This window comes from Balaenoptera musculus, chromosome 10, assembly GCF_009873245.2.
Source record: "Balaenoptera musculus isolate JJ_BM4_2016_0621 chromosome 10, mBalMus1.pri.v3, whole genome shotgun sequence".
NCBI classification, from domain to species: domain Eukaryota; kingdom Metazoa; phylum Chordata; class Mammalia; order Artiodactyla; family Balaenopteridae; genus Balaenoptera; species Balaenoptera musculus.
Window position 1 is genome coordinate 55,870,083 of NC_045794.1, and position 12,254 is coordinate 55,882,336.

A 12,254-nucleotide genomic window follows, 5' to 3' on the forward strand; every position below is an offset into this window, starting at 1 on the left:
GGAAAAGAATCTGCAAAAGAAATCTATATATAACTGAATCACTCTGCTGTACACCTGAAACTAACAACATTGTAAATCAATTATATTTCAATAAAAAACATTTTTTTTTTACTTTAAGATTCTTCTTATCTTACTTTCTGACTTTGCACTCTTCGAGAAAGGGGCATTCTAAATTCACAAACCAAAGGAAGGAAACAGGGCGAATGGCAGTTATCTCTCAACTCTAGATACTATTCGTCACCGTCACCGCAGTGTTACCTCTAGGCACTCGTGTTTTGATTAAGAACGGAAACCAAACACCTTCTGGATGTTGGCTACATAAATCTGAAGTGGGTTTTATCAGCTCTCTGCATCTGTGGTTTTAGACCAACAGTCCCTAACCCTATCAGTTGATGCCTCTTTTTTCACATCCAAGATTTTGCAGCTCCTCCTTCACCATGCTGGCATGAAATCCACAGAAAATAATATTTGCATACATAATTTCAGAAAGATTGATAAAATGTTCAAACTTCACATAAAAAGAAAGCAACTTATAATAAGAAAAAGCTGCTTATATCAATTCTTGAGATTCACGGTGAAGGCATTTATTACAAACGCAGACTGATGCAGCTGTGTGGTCACTGATGCCAGGATTTTAAGAACGTGAAATATCTCGGAATCAAGTTCAGAGAAAAATATAATTGAATTTTCCCTCAATTTACCTACAGGTACATTCCTGGAAAGTTTGGTACATATTAAAATTGTGGGGAAAAAGTATTTTGTGTTTGTACATAAATCGGAATTGGTTTTAGGCTCAGATAATTGTAAGCTGGTCTTGCACCTATGGAAGACATTAGAAAATGTGGAGGATGATTTTTCACTAGGCACGACTATTCTGTGTGTTGCTAACAAGATCAGGAGGATGCATCAGCGAGGTCCCCCCTCCGAAGACTTAAAAGTTATGGCCTAAACCTCCCCTCAACTTCCAAAATATATGTAAAGTGCCAGGCAAAGAGTAAAATTCACTTAATGTTGGCTGCAATTATTATTTTTTTAACTTTCAAATGCCCCTAGAGTATTGGTGGTTGGATATATTTGAGATCTGGAACAAAAATGGTTCCTAGATATAAGAAGCAGAGTAACATCTGTGTTACTTTTTGGATATTCTGTCTCTTCCTCTTAAAATCTCATACCACAAATAGAGTGGAACTCTAAATCATTTCCTTGTAAGAAAAAAAGGCAGTGTCTTTAAGAAACTTAATGGTTATAAAACAAGGCTGATGTTCCTAAGGTGTTTCAGAAAAGGACTTTACATTTCAAGTTAAAGAAGGGGAAAGGCTTGCTACCCCAATGTAACTTTAAATCACAAGTATGTATATTACAGCTGAAATTCTCAGACTTTAGTGGCTGTCTTGATATTTAGTCCTCAATATGTCAATATTTACATCACAGAAAGCATTTTATACAGGATCTCAAGCAAACCGGCTTGCCGATCACACTTGAGAAATGAACAGGGTGACAGAAAATCGAATGCTGTGGCAAAATCTTGTATCAGGCGTCCTTTTCAGAGGGTAAATCGCCAGCCAGAATCTACCCAGGCAAGGGGAGTAGGCAATGAGAGGTCTGTGTTCATGAGCACAGTACATGTCTCTTTGGGGCAGGAGTCTAAGCCAATTCTAGCGAGATTTTTGAGTATCTGTGATGTTATGACGACTCCTGGCAGAGGAATTCAATAAATATTTGTTGAATGCATATGTGAAGGTGAGAATTCTTGGGGGAAAACGCAGGAGAAATAAATTCTCCTTTATACTTTAAACACAACAATGAAAACTTTATGCTACAGTAATCTTTCATCATCATCATCACTGTAACACTTAGCATAACATCTACCGTCATAGCAAATTTTAAAGTAAACAATATTGTTAATTATAAGCACTGTGCTGTGCAGTAGATCTCTAGGACGTATTCATCCTGGATGACCAAAACTTCGTACCCTTTGACAAATACTACAGTAATCTTTCAAACCAGGAATGCCTGATTTACGACTGGTATAAGAGTTAGAAGAGGTAAGCATACATTTCTTGAGATTATCAATCAATACTCCTTTTGGAAATCAATTTGGTTACATGTATCAAATACATAGAACTGCTTTAAGACCTGGTAATTTCCTTTTTGGAAATGTATCCCCAATAGCAGGTAATGTATCCTTAACAGCAACTCTTATGTAGTACTTATTATGTGCCAGGAATTACTCTAACCACCGAGTGTCACACTGCTACAACATAGAGGATCTAGAATTTGAACTTGGGCCTTGTAGTTCCAAAGCCTGTGCGCGCTCTGACAACTTTTGCTGTCTTAGCTACAAAGATGTCCACTATGGCACTTTTTTTTTTTTTTTTTATAACAGGAAAATTTAGAAACAAACTAAATGTTTGTCAGTGGGGTGTAAGTTAAAAAAACAATAGTATATCCATTGATAGAACACAAAGCAGGCATTAAAACTCAGGTTTTAGAAATAACGTGTTTGCAGGGGCAAGCAAGATATTTGGCTCAGTGGGAGGGGAGAAAGGCACAAAACAGGGCATATAGTCTTTCAGGTCTACTAAGTGTTTCCTTTGGGTGGTGAGATTTTAATTTTCTCCTTGGTGCTTTGTTGTATCTTCCCAATTTTCTGAATGAACTTGAGTTCCCTTTGTACTCAGAAAAAGAAAATTGCTAATAACAAATTTCTGTCTAGATCAGCACAGCCCAATCAAAATACAATGCAAGTCATATATGTAATTTAAAATGTTTTAGAAACCACAACCATATTAACAAAAGTAAAAAGAAACAGGTGAAGTTTTTAAAAACATATTTCTTATTTAGCCTTTATATCTAAAATATTACTTCAACATGGAATCAATATAAAAATATTAATGGACTATTTTACTTTTGTGTATGAAATCTTCAAAGTCACTTTTAGCACACCTTAATTTGGTCTAGTCACATTTCAGCTGCTCACTAAACAAGTGGCTACTGGCTACTGTGTTGGATCCTTGGTAGAAGCTTTACTTTCAGATCCAATGTGCCCAAAACATGACTCTGAAACCCTCCAGTAACTACCTCAATCTTCGTGTGACCAGCCACACCTGTGTCAAACCGCTTCCTTAATGAGAAAGAGATGTGCTTCAGAGAAGGTGGATCTGAGTTTGAAGCCTCCCTCTAACACTGATCAGCTGTGTGATCTTCAGCAAGTTAATTAACTTCTCTGTGCCTCATTGGATCCTTTCTGTAAATGAGTATAAGGCCTACTTTGAGTTGTTGAGATTGAAATAATGTATTACAACACCGAATACATGGAAAGCACTTTATAACAGATTTTATTATCTAACCCTTGCCCTTTGCAACCTTCCTTATTCAGATCAAGGTTAGACTTAGCAGGAGGAAAGACAAGATTCTTAGAAAAGAGATGTAGGAAATCTCATTTAAAGTGGTCCTAGAACTAATTTGGGGGGATGTGGAGAGAATAGCTGGGGAATCTGTAATAAATACATTTGTATTTTAAAGGGGGCTACCTGATAGCAGGGCACAAATGGCACAACTTTTTGCTTGCTTCACATGGCTTTCCCTCAGCAAATAGTCAAGCCACTAAACAAACAGAAAAAAATCACTGAATACGTGCCAGGAACATGCTAGACAAAGGGGCTTAGGAGTAATTACAAAAAAAAAAAAAAAAAGGATAGGAGAGGTGCTCCCTTAACTGAATGAAGGAATGAATCAATGAACATTGTACATTTTCTGATTTTTCTCAACTCAGCTGTCTGTTCTTTTTGTTTTTTAGTTGCCTCTGTTGTTTTACCTAAGATTTTCTTTACTCTGATATTAGGTAGTGGGATTTCCTCTAGAATGCTCAACTGAAATATGATCTGTCTACAGTGGCTGAATCTAGGTGAAGTGTATATATGTACTCAGCTTTTGTGTAGGTTTCAAACATTTCAAAATTAAAAACTGGAAAAAAATCAATTATAATAGAAGGCCATTAATCATGATGTGTATCAATGGTTTTTTAAGCATCACTGTTTATAACAGAGGCCGCAAAGAGGTGAATGACTAAGAAATTCACATAATCAAGGATAAAATACTATATAGCAATCAATTCACACCTGCAGACCTTTCAATTCATGGAAATACGTAATGAAATAATGTGAACTGGGGGAAAAAAAGCAGAAGAGAACCCCTGATTACAGTAATGAAAATACACGTGATATGCATTTACAAAAACTAAAAATGTATTTGGCGAGGTAGGAATATTACTTTCCCTTCTAGATATGTTGCCCACATTCACAATAACAAAGAAAAATAAATAACACATATGGTAAATCTTGTTTGCTAAGCAAACTTATCTTACATCAGAGGGCAGGATGGCCAGGGAAAACTGTGCATCTAGTGAAAAGAGTACCAACAAATATCCTTGGCAACCGACTTCCAGGTACTAGCGTGCAGTTTAACCTACTACTCAGAACCTAATAGCAGATTTGGGATTTTTCTTAATCGGAGTAATTATTCAGAACATACTCAGTACAAATATTTGACCTAAACTAGTGTCAGATTTTATTTTTTACATGGTAATTCCTCAGTCCTTTAACCACAATAGTGCACACAAGGTAAAAACAATTAAGCCTGCTGCCTTTCATTATTAGCGTGGTCTGATAGCACGCAGGGTAGATCAAAATAGCTGGTTGACATTGAGAGTCCCCAGTCACAAGCACTTTGTGCTTGAAGAAAATAAAAACCAAATCATTTAGTACTTAAAATTAACAACATTGGCATCACCTTGTGGGTTAAATGACTGAACAATAACTCAAGTTAGCTGTGTTCTATATTTCCTTTATTAATATAATTAGTATTCTTAGATCTTTTAAAATTGCTCTTCTCTAGCCCTAGGGGAAAATGATTTCAAAAGGCTGAATACATATGCTGATTCAAGATACGCTTTCTCATACATCCAACCTCTATAAGTTTGGATGATAGAGCAATATAGAGTAATTCTGGCACCAACTCCTTAGCAATGTTGTTTAAAAACAAAAATGCCATTACACACATAAGCCAAGGATTTTTATGTTGCATTGCACATAAGCAAATTTATGTAATACTTTTAAAATATAAAAACCATGGCCTTAATTTTTTGGAAAACGATTACTTAAGAATATGGTAATTAAGAGACTCACAAATTGGTTGAAAAACTCAGAGCTAAAATTCACATGGGGTTGAAATACACCTTATAAAGAGCTGACATCCAAATTACATACACTTGACAAAACTTATAATTTAAACATTAAGTTATTTGCTAATCTCTTTGGGGAGGTAACAATATAATAAAAGATTGAGAAATAATAATATCTGGTAAAATTATTTGCCTTGTCCCAAAATGGCTAAGCCTTAAAGTAGAATGATCTGAGGGCCAATCCTGGTTATAAAACTCACTCAAGATCTGAGTGTTCTTGGGCAAAATACTTAATTTCACTATGATTCAATTTTCCTATCTACTAAAATTAGAATTGCTTAATATATAGTTGTATATTTATACTTAATATATGGTTTCTAAATTAAAACAATAAAGTAATTAAATAATGAACGCGAAAATACTAAGAGCAATACCAATCACTGCTATGGTACACTTATTATCCAGCAATTGTCTCATTCAAATGGATACCTTTTAAAATAGCCTTTTAAGCAGTACCAGAGCCACTTTTTTGCATAACTTTAAGCCATAGGGCTAATTATACGTGACACTGAAATCTCACCAACAGAACTGCCCTATTTTAGTTTAAAAGAGACTTGAAGACACGATCCTAACAGTCCGAGTCATGTTTAAAGAAGCCATCAAAAAGGGAAACAAACCTGAGATGGGTAAACAGACCTCCTCGGCAGAAGTTCATGTAGAAAACTAAAACCTAAAGTACTCATCCCAGGAAATCAATGTCTGCAAGATCCCAAAACAGAACGCCATTAACGCAAAGCACTCGACACCAAGTGACAGCGGAGACGTTTAGTAAAATTCAGGTCTTAACTACTCCCCTGACAAAAAGCAACACAACACACAAAAGCAGAAACAACCAACACGCAAGTCAGGGACGGATCCGCTCGAGCCCCTCTGAGTCGCTTCATGGAGAGGGAACAGGAGGCTTAAGGCATATTTAATGAATGAAACCGAGGACTAGGGGTTTGCGAAAGTACACGAGACGGACCCTACCTTCCACAGATTTCCCAATACTGTGTAAGTGAGTGATAGAACTGTAGTTTTGGGTAATACTCTTCAGGAACCGTTCCATCTCTGGCTGGTGGTGGTAGCTGAAGTCCAGCGCAGCTACCACAGGCAGCAACAGCCCTAGCCAGAGGCGGGCGCAGTCCATGTTCTAGAGATGAATAAAAACAATAATAAAGCTGAGCAGGTGAGGAAGGGGGTGGTGGGGAGTGTGCACGTTACTCGCTTCGGCTCCGCTGTCTAGTCTCAGACCTCCCGGCACTAACACTCCCAGCTTCCGAAGGAGGTAAAAGTTGGAAGCAACATCTTCGGGAGTTTGCGCACCCGGAGCACGGGCAGCCCCTGGTGCCCTCCATCCAGCCTCCCACCCTCTCCTCCCCCCCACGTCTCCGCCGCTCTCCGCCGCCCAACAGCTGCAGCAGCTGCGCCCGACCCCGCGCGAACCCCTCCTCACCCCAGCCCAGGCGCTCACCGCAGCCCGGCGGCTGCCACCGGCCGGGACCCGGTATTAATAGCCCGGCCAGGGTCCCACCCCCGACGCCTGACTGACGTCTCTCCGGCCCACTCAGGCGCCGCGCGGAGCACTCCGGGGCGGGGCCGAGCCGGGCGGTCCGGGCTCCTCTGCCTCTTTCTAGCTCCCCGGTCGTGGCGGCCTGTGCTGGGGCGCGGCTGACAGCTTCCCGAAACCGAGTTACCTCGCGCGGCCCCAGTTTTTGCCGGCGCCCCAGGTCGGCAGTGCGCTCACCTCGGCCACGACTCCGTCCGCTGAAGGGGTCCGGGGCGCTCCACCAAAGGCGCACGAGGTGTCTCCAGCTGCAGCGAGTTTGGAGACGCTAAAGGCTCGGACGGCTTCTCGAGTTGGGCGGTGAGGGCCGCCGCGCCCCGGGCTCACCTGGAGCCCCACGAGGCGCCGCGAGTTCCGGGCGCCCGCAGCCCCGCGCGGGCTCCTTTGCTCTTCGGCGCCGACCCGAGTCGCCAGGGCCGCGCTCCCAGCTGCGCCAGGCGGCCCAACCCTGCTCTGCAGTCGCGTGGCATTTCAGAACGTGCGTGTAGAAGTTTTAAATGCCGTCGTGTGGAGTCCAGGCAATTTTCCGACAAATATTTATAGTGTATGAGATTTGACTAAATCAGAGTTACATTGAAGACTGGCAATCTGGAAACCACATGGAGGAAGGAAGCAGAGGCATCATTGTAAAGTCAACGCTGCCGCCACTAACACTGCCTAGGCCAGTTTCAGTTATCTCTACCTAAAATGCTTCTTTCTGGAAGGATAGGGTGATCTGTGTTTGCACTAGAGATAACAAGGACTTCGCCGAAACCCAGAGGGTGTGCGGGACGGGCAAAGACCGCGCACACCTGTCACACATTACCTATCAGAGTAACGGGAGATTTGTGCCACGGGTCCAGTGAATGTAAAACGTTTGAAAAGCACTGATTTGGGATAACATTCCCCTTTAATAGATTAAAAACAGTAGTGCCAGGGCCCCACCCCAGACGGGCTGAACAAAATTTCCGAGGCCCGGGAGTGTGAGTGGAATGTGCCCTCAAGAGCTGAGAGCCTCTAGTGACTGCCTGTCTCTTTTTTTGTTGTTGTTGTTAAATAATTTATTGTGTTTTTTTTACACAACTTTTAAAGGTTACTTTTCATCCTGCCTCTTCTCTGTTTGTGATACAGATACTACTGTAGAATTGAGCGGTTCGGAACCTGAGGCCCCCTGTGATTCCCGGGTAGCAGAGTAAAGAAGTTTGAGCTATGATTATAGGATCACATGATATGGGTCCCTGTCTTTGCTCTGACACTCAATGGTTGTGTCAACTCTCTGTGCCTTAGTTTCCTAGTCGGTAAGATGGAAATGATAATTGTACTTAACCTAAATAAGGTTGGCAGGCATATTGTGAGAACTCTGGGAAATATCTATTAAGTAAATAACCTAGTTTATTTCATAAATCTTTAAGCAGAATTTCCTAAGAGTTGGAAAATCTTAATACGATGTTGTTGGGTTTTTGAGTGGATTAAAAGAAAAAGTATGCAGCAGTTACTATGCTAACTGTGATTTTTACCAGGTGGTTTGAAGAAGTTCTTTCATTGTCGTTTATTGACTGGAGGCCTGAAAGGAGGTGGAATAGGGTCGAGGAGATTAAATTTAGGCAGAGTTACTCTAAGGAATGGGAAAGGGAACTGTCAAGGAACAAAGTGACGGATTTCTGATGTGACTTTAGAAATCAAACATTTGTTACAGAAGCAAGTGGCAGTTTTGAGATTTCCTTTAGTGACGCTGTGGCTGGAGCCTGGAGAAGATGGTGGCTTGGTCAATACTGGGATGGAAGTCGCCAGGGTTCTTATTCCAGATAAACAAAGGGGTGAGGTATAGTTGAAATTACTGCCCTTGGGGTTCACACTAGGTAAGGAATGGAAGCAAATTCAGGAGAGAGCCAATCAGAGAATGGAGGTAGGGAGTACAGGGGTTTGAGGGCTGAAGGTCCAGAACCTAGCCACTCAAAGTGTGGTCCAGGAACAGCATTGACATCACCTGGGAGCTTGCTGGAAATGCAGAGTCCCTTGTCTCACTCCAAACCTACTGAATCAGAACACGCATTTTAATAAGATTTCCAGTCCTATGTACGTTCAAATTTTCTAGAGGTCAAAAAAAAGTTTAGTGTTAGAGTGTGAAAGACATGGAGGAATAAAATGTTGGCCCAATAGACTAAAACACTAAAGTTTAAGACTTCAGAGGTGATCTTTCTAAGCACGACACCACTAAAGGTAAAAACATAATAAAAAGGCAGATAATTTAACATCATAAAAATGTATACCTTCTATAAGGAAAACTCAGCATAAAGGTTACCCAAAAAATTGCAAACTGGAAGAATTAATAGCTCTTACAAAATCAAGAATGGGCAAGGCCATTAATAGGTGGTTCATAAAAGCAGTAATACAAATGGTCAATAAACAGTAAAAGTTACTGACCTGGTTAGCAATCAAAGAATTACACATTAAAAGGACAAAATAATATTTTGTTTTGCTTACCACCAAGAAAGATTAAAAAGATTGATAATACCTAGAAATGGACAAGATCTGGGGAAATGACATTTCTGTTATTTTAATGGTATTATAAATTGATACACCTTTCTGTAGGAAATCTGGGGAATAGACATCAAAATTTAAAATACGCTCTTTCTTGCTAAAAACTTAAGCTATAGACGTAATTTGGAGAAGTGCTGAATTTATATGTTAGGATCTTGATAAGCACCACTGTTTTTAATTGTGACAAAGCAGATAAACAAACAATAGCAGGTTGATTATATCAGTGGTTCTCAACTGGGCATTAACATTGCCCAGAGAAGACATTTGGCAATAGGTGGGAATATTTTTGATTGTCATGACTGGTGTGTAGGGGTGGGGGGCAGGTAGGACAGTGCTACTGGCATCTAGTGGGTAGAGGGCAGGGAGGACAGTGCTACTGGCATCTAGTGGGTAGAGGGCAGGGAGGACAGTGCTACTGGCATCTAGTGGGTAGAGGGCAGGGATGCTGCTAAACATCCTCCAATGACAACACAGCCTCCCACAGCAAAGAATTATCCAGCCCCAAATTTTGGTGCTGAGGTTGAGACACCTTGGGTCAGATAAAGAATATTATAGCCATACAATAAAATATTTTCAGCCATATTAATGATAATATAGGTCTGTATTTATTGGCTTGAAAAAATAAGTCATTGAGTGGCAAAAAGCAGATTGTAAAAGTAAAATGAATAGTAAATTCCCATTTCGAAAAGCCAACAAACAAACAAACTATTCCTAGCAAAAAGTTTTAAGGGTTACAGAATGCTGAGTGGTCAGCTCTAAGTTGCCAGGTTTTGATTTTTCTTTTTTAAATCTTTCTGTATTTTCTGAAAAAATTTGCAGTTAAACATGTGTTACTTTTAATCGGAAGAACAATGAAGGCATTTTCATCTAAAAGCAAAACAGAGTGAAAAGCACAGAAGTGTCAGAGGTAAACAGTCCTAAATGAAGACGGGATCTACAATTTCTTTGGAGTGAATTACAGAAGTGAAGAAGGTCATTGGAAATGAGATATTAAGGAATTTGAAAAGCTAGGGTGGGCAAATGATTCTGTCCAAGGACAGAACTCTGAAGTTCCCTGAGATAGTGGTAGGAATTGGAGCAGAGGGGGAGACTACGGTCAGGGGCTAAATACCTCAATAGATGTCAACAAAAATGGGAAGACCAATGAAACTAGACTTTGTGACCTTCCAGCTTGCTTTTTCCTTCTTCTAAAAGTGTCACAAGAAAATATGAACAAGGTAAAAGAAATTTTTAAAATCTACAAATTCTATTTACCCAGAAACAACCATTCTTAAAACAAATTTAGGTATTAATTAGTCCCCTAATGTTGTACATTTGTTTCTGGTATTTCACTGTTATACACAGTAAATAGTCTTAGAGCTAAATTTTTGAGTACATACTTATTTCCTTAGGATCAATTCTTAGACATGCAATTTAAAGTATTTGGCCAAGCTGTATTCCTATAAAATGTCAAAAGTATAATTTCAAAATGTTTGAAAAAGTTCTCAAACAAATACAGAGTAAATGTAAGTCAAGTTTTTATTTTAACTTATTATTAAGGAAGCCAGCAGGAAACAAAACTGGTTCCAAGAAAGATATGGGAAATAATGTTTTATATATATCAGTGTAAGAAAAAAAGAATACTGAAATCATTCTAAATTATTGATAAATTAGATATAAATCTGATTAATGTCCTGCAGAGCAGTAAACTATAACCTTTGGTGTTATCTTCTCTACAGAGCAGAAATCATTTTCATCTGTAAAGGACAAAAGTTATTTGTATCTCTATTAGACAAAAATATTAGCATCTTACCAATTTTCTACAAGTTAACATTTAAATTTCTTTTTTTTAAAGACAAAATTTGACCTATATCTATTAAAGAAATTGATCAATAACTAATAACCTTCTAAAAACAGAAAATGCCAGGCCCAGATGGGTCACTGGTGAATTCTACCAAACATTTAAGGAAGAAATTTTACTAATTCTCTACAGTGTCTTTTAGAGTATAAAAGCAGAGGGAATACTTCCTAACTCATCTGTGATGCCAGCATTATTCTTATACTAAAATCAGAAAAATATATTACAAGAAAAGAAAACTACAGATCAGTATCTCTCACGAACATAGATGCAAAAATCATCAACCAAATATTAGCAGATTGAATCCAAAAAAGTATAAAAAGAATTATACATAATGACCCAATTAGATTTATGCCAGGTATATAAGGCTGGTTAAACATTTGAAAATCAAATAATATAACCTATCATTTCAACAGACTAAAAAAAGAAATACCACGTGATCATATCAATAGATGCAGAAAAAAGCATTTGACAGAATCCAACACTCATTCTCGATAAAAACTCTCAGTAAACTAGGAGTAGAGGAGAACTTTCTCAAATTGATAAAGACTACAAAGCTGATTCACTTCATTGTACAGCAGAAACTTACACAACATTGCAAAGCAATTGTATTCCAATAAAAAATAAATGCTATTTACATTAGCACCCCCTGAAAAGAAATACTTAGGTATAAATCTAACAAAATATGTACAAGATCTATATGACGAAAACTATAAAACTCAAAGAACTAAATAAATGGAGAGAGATTCTGTGTTCATGTATAGGAAGATTCAATATTGTCAAGATGTCAGTTCTTCCCAACTAGATCTGTAGATTCAATGCTATACCAGTTAAAGTCCCAGCAAGTTATTTTGTCAATATCAACACACTGAGTCTACAGTTTATTTGAAGAGGCAAAAGACCCAGAATAGCCAACACAATTAATTAAAGGAGAAGAACAAAGTTGGACTGACATGATCCAACTTCGAGACTTACTATAAAGCTACAATAATCAAGACAGTGAGGTACTGGTGAAAGAGTAAACAAATAGATCAATGTCAGTAATCTCCTGTAACTGACTCTGCACCGTCAACATTCTCTTTTGTCTTATCTGAGGATGGTATTTAAGG

General features: G+C 38.8%; 1 protein-coding gene across 3 annotated transcripts in view; it reads right to left on the reverse strand.

Annotated features, from left to right (window-relative positions):
* The window catches only part of CPM (carboxypeptidase M), a 93,309-nt gene extending 85,624 nt beyond the window's left edge, over positions 1 to 7,685 (reverse strand). The window contains exons 1-2 of one of the 3 annotated variants that reach the window (XM_036865839.1): positions 6,678 to 6,705; positions 6,212 to 6,374 (exon numbers count right to left, since the gene is read on the reverse strand). In XM_036865839.1, coding sequence (XP_036721734.1) covers positions 6,212 to 6,371 — 160 coding nt within the window. In that variant the 5' untranslated portion in view covers positions 6,372 to 6,374; positions 6,678 to 6,705. Of the gene's footprint in view, positions 1 to 6,211; positions 6,375 to 6,677; positions 6,716 to 6,968 lie in introns of those variants that run through there. The other 2 variants (XM_036865840.1, XM_036865841.1) reach the window with 2 other exon arrangements.
* Between the last annotated feature and the right edge of the window lie 4,569 nt (positions 7,686 to 12,254).